The sequence below is a fragment of the Manacus vitellinus genome, unplaced genomic scaffold (genome assembly GCF_001715985.3).
Source record: "Manacus vitellinus isolate BGI_N305 unplaced genomic scaffold, ASM171598v3 scaffold_62_pilon, whole genome shotgun sequence".
Taxonomy (NCBI): domain Eukaryota; kingdom Metazoa; phylum Chordata; class Aves; order Passeriformes; family Pipridae; genus Manacus; species Manacus vitellinus.
In genome coordinates this window covers 555,961-559,230 of record NW_021940704.1, presented here as the reverse complement: position 1 = coordinate 559,230, position 3,270 = coordinate 555,961, and the positions used below count along the sequence as shown (strand labels likewise).

Below are 3,270 nucleotides of genomic sequence, written 5' to 3'. Positions count from 1 at the left end.
CTCGGGCCACCCGAGGGGTGTTCATGGCGTTGCCCCCCCTTTCCCCACCCCGTGCCCATCCCTGTCCCTCGGCAGCCCCAGGAAGCACAGGCACACACAGGCAGCAGGGAGCACTTTACCAAGCTGGCGAGATAAAAAGTACAACATTCCATAGTTGGCACCTTGGCGGCCCCCGCCCGGGGGCAGGGCTGTCCCGTCGGTCGGGCTCTTCCCGGGACCCCACTGCCTTCCCAGTGGGACAGCCGCAGCCAGAGGGAGCAGGGAGCGAGTGGCCAGGGACGAGCACTCAGCCAGGAAGAGCCCATTCCTCTGGCCACGAAAATGAGGATCTCCATCCCATGGCCATTTTCCATCCCACGGCTGATCTCCATCCAACAGCCTGTCTCCATTCCATGGCCAGTCTCTGTTCCACAGTCGACCCCTGGCCCAGCAGCCAAGATCCACCCTGGCCCATCCAGACATTTCTCCGCAGCAGCATCAGCCACTCCGGCTGCCAGCAGTGCTGGGGGTATTGCAGGGGGGTCCCTGCCCCATGCTTGCCCCCAGCCCCCTTTGCCGGCTCCATCCCTGGTTTCCTGAGCAGTCATGTGCAAAATGTACCCGTCCCCAGAGCTTCCCAATCCCTGCTCCGGCCCCATCCCGTGTCAGAGCTGTGCCACTGGGCGGGGCCACGGGATGGGGGCAAAGTGTGGACATTCATTAGAGCTTTTTTTTGTGGGCTTTTTCTTTTTTTTTTCCTGAGTTTCTCAGCCTGGATCTTAATTACAGGCTTAAATCTGCAGCCATGGGAGAGGGAAGGAAGTAATGGGCAAGTACTGGGAGGGAGGGGAGGGGAACCAACCGGAGCCCTTGTGTGGTCAGATCCTGTGTGAGGGTGAGAACAGGAGGTGTTTGCCCAGGCTGTGCTCCCCGGGGTCCAGAGCCTCGCCCCTCGGAGCAGCAGCTGCCATGGTGCCTCACTGCCACCCAGACCTACACCACCGCTCCCCCAGCACAGAAGGGCTGGAGTGTGCAGAAATAAAGTGGAAATTTCCCTAAACACCCCGTTTCCTTGTCAGCCGCAGCCTGGCCCTTCCTGTTGCTCCGGGCGCGTGGCCGTGCTCATGTTTGGAGCTGGCTTTTCCTCCCCACCCTGCCCTGGTCCCAGTGGCTGTCCCTGCCCTGCTGCCCCTCACCACGGCCTCTGTCACTGGCAGCTGAAGCTCCCATGCTGGAGCCAGGCCAAGAAGAAGCAGCTGGTGGTGAGCGGGAGAAATCCCATCCAGGGATGTGCAAACCCTCCTGTGCACGTGCCCTGGTGGTGTGTGTCCTGCTTGGCCTCGCTTAGCTCCCCAGCAACTGGCGGGCAAGGTGAGTGGTGGGCAATCCTGGAGGAACCCGGGGATCACTGGGCAGGTGGTGAGCAGTGGGCAACCCTGAAAGGAACCCCAGGAGTCACTGGGGAGGTGGCTCAGGTGACAACCACCTGGATTCAAGCCACCACCTCAGTAGCATCCCAGGATCTCAAGTAGCTGGGGCAGCAGGAGAAGCTGTTGCAGGGTCCATTAGGTTTAGGGTGGCAGAGCTGGGGATGAACTTCCTTCCCATTTCCTTCCTGTGGTGCAAGGCCCCCTGCATTCCTGTCACCTGCAGTCAGCAGCCAGGTGCAGGGCCCCCGGTGCAGGGAGCTGGCGGGGAGTGGGGCAACTGCTGGAACCTCTGTATGGTGCAGCTGGTGGGGCTGGCAGTGGGGGTGACCCCGGGGTTTGCTTTTGGACTGAGAGCTGAGGAGCTCCAAAATGCAGCATTTTGGGGGCTTTCGAGGGGTGGGGTTTTGGCTTGAGGTGGTGGCGCTGGCCGCAGACGCCGGGTGCCAGTTCCCCGTGTGGCAGGGAGGGTGCTTGGGGAGATGAGGGTGAACCTCCTGTGACTCTTCAAAAGCAACCGCAGATCCAGCTGAACCCCTGGCGTCTTTCCAAAGTGCATCTGTGTGTCCAGCCGAACTCAACCAGAGGATCTCTGCTTGGGAAACTCAAGGTACAATGTCAAAGGGAAGAGAATCAAACATCACCACCACTGTGCATTAGAAAAGCTGTTTAAAGTACCACATGCCGAAGGGACCAAAGTCTCAAGCTGCTTTGCTGCAGGCACGGGGTGACACCAGGGGCTGTGGTCCCGCTCTGCTTCCTGGGTGGGCATCTTCAATCCCAGGAGCTGGCTCAACTGGGGCCAGTCCCAGCCACCGGGATGCCTCTTCCCTTCTGGGAAGGGCCCAGAGACATGGGGGCTTGGGCTCTAGCTGCTGCCTCTCTGCCAGCAGCTCTCCAAGTAAGAAACAGAAGCAGAACCCCTGGCAGGACACGGGGGCCCCTGGCAGCCAGAACAGCCCCTCACAGCACTACCTCCACAGCCATCGCCACCCCTCCGGCTGGAGGGGCCCCTGCGTGGTCAGGGCTGGCTTCTGGGGCTGTTTGCACTGTCCAGCTCGGGGGCAAACTCTGTGATGACCCTCCGGGCCAGTGGGTTTGTGGTCTTGAGCAGTTCAGCGGCAGATGGCCGGGTACCGGGGCTGGTTTTGCTGCTCTTCTTTTGAAGCAGGGCTTTAAAATCCTCGTTCCTGCTGGAAGACTTCCCGCTGCTGCCCGCTGCTGCTGGGGACTCACTGGTCGGGGAGCCTGAAGTCTTTACAGGTGAGTGGGAGGTGGGTCGGCTGCTGAAGGTGTCACCAGGTTCTTTCCTGCCCAAGACCTTCCTCTTTGACCTAGGCACCAAAGGGACATGGGTGGGAGCAGCCCTGGACTGGGGTGAAGTCCCACAGCAAGGGGCACAGCGGTGCCCAGAGCTGCCTGTGCCTGCTTCACTGGGGCAAGGTGACAATGCAAGCCTGGCAGGTCATGCTCATGGCAGGACCAACCTGGACCCACCCCTGCAAACTGGTGACCCAGCCTGGCTGTGCTGTGAAGCACTCAAGACAGTACCAGCTGGGCTGCCCCAAGTGTAAGCATCAGCCCATCAAGGAAAATTGAGGTGTTGTGGTGGGGGGAACGCTGCGCCCAGCGCTGTGACTGTGACAGGATGCAGTGGGTACAGGGGCTGTGCCCCCCCAGTGCCATCCACCAGCCTTACCTGTGGATCACTGTGAAGAGATCCTCTGTGGTGCGGGATGTTGTGAACACCTCATCATCCTCCTCCACAATGGACTCGGCTGTCTTGTCGCTGGCAAAGCTCTTCTCCTCTGTGCTGGCCTCTGCYGAGCTGCCTGTGGGCGGGCAGGAGAAGATGGCAGTGAGC

At 60.8% G+C, this 3,270-nt stretch overlaps 1 protein-coding gene across 1 annotated transcript in view; it reads right to left on the bottom strand.

Annotated features, from left to right (window-relative positions):
- Positions 1-2,058: 2,058 nt before the first annotated feature.
- The window catches only part of LOC103754933 (NHS-like protein 2), a 10,608-nt gene continuing 9,396 nt past the window's right edge, over positions 2,059-3,270 (bottom strand). Inside the window, exons 7-8 of the mRNA XM_029963744.1 lie at positions 3,106-3,238; positions 2,059-2,740 (exon numbers count right to left, since the gene is read on the bottom strand). Of these exons, the coding sequence (XP_029819604.1) occupies positions 2,428-2,740; positions 3,106-3,238 (446 nt within the window). The 3' untranslated portion in view covers positions 2,059-2,427. The remainder of the gene's footprint in view (positions 2,741-3,105; positions 3,239-3,270) is intronic.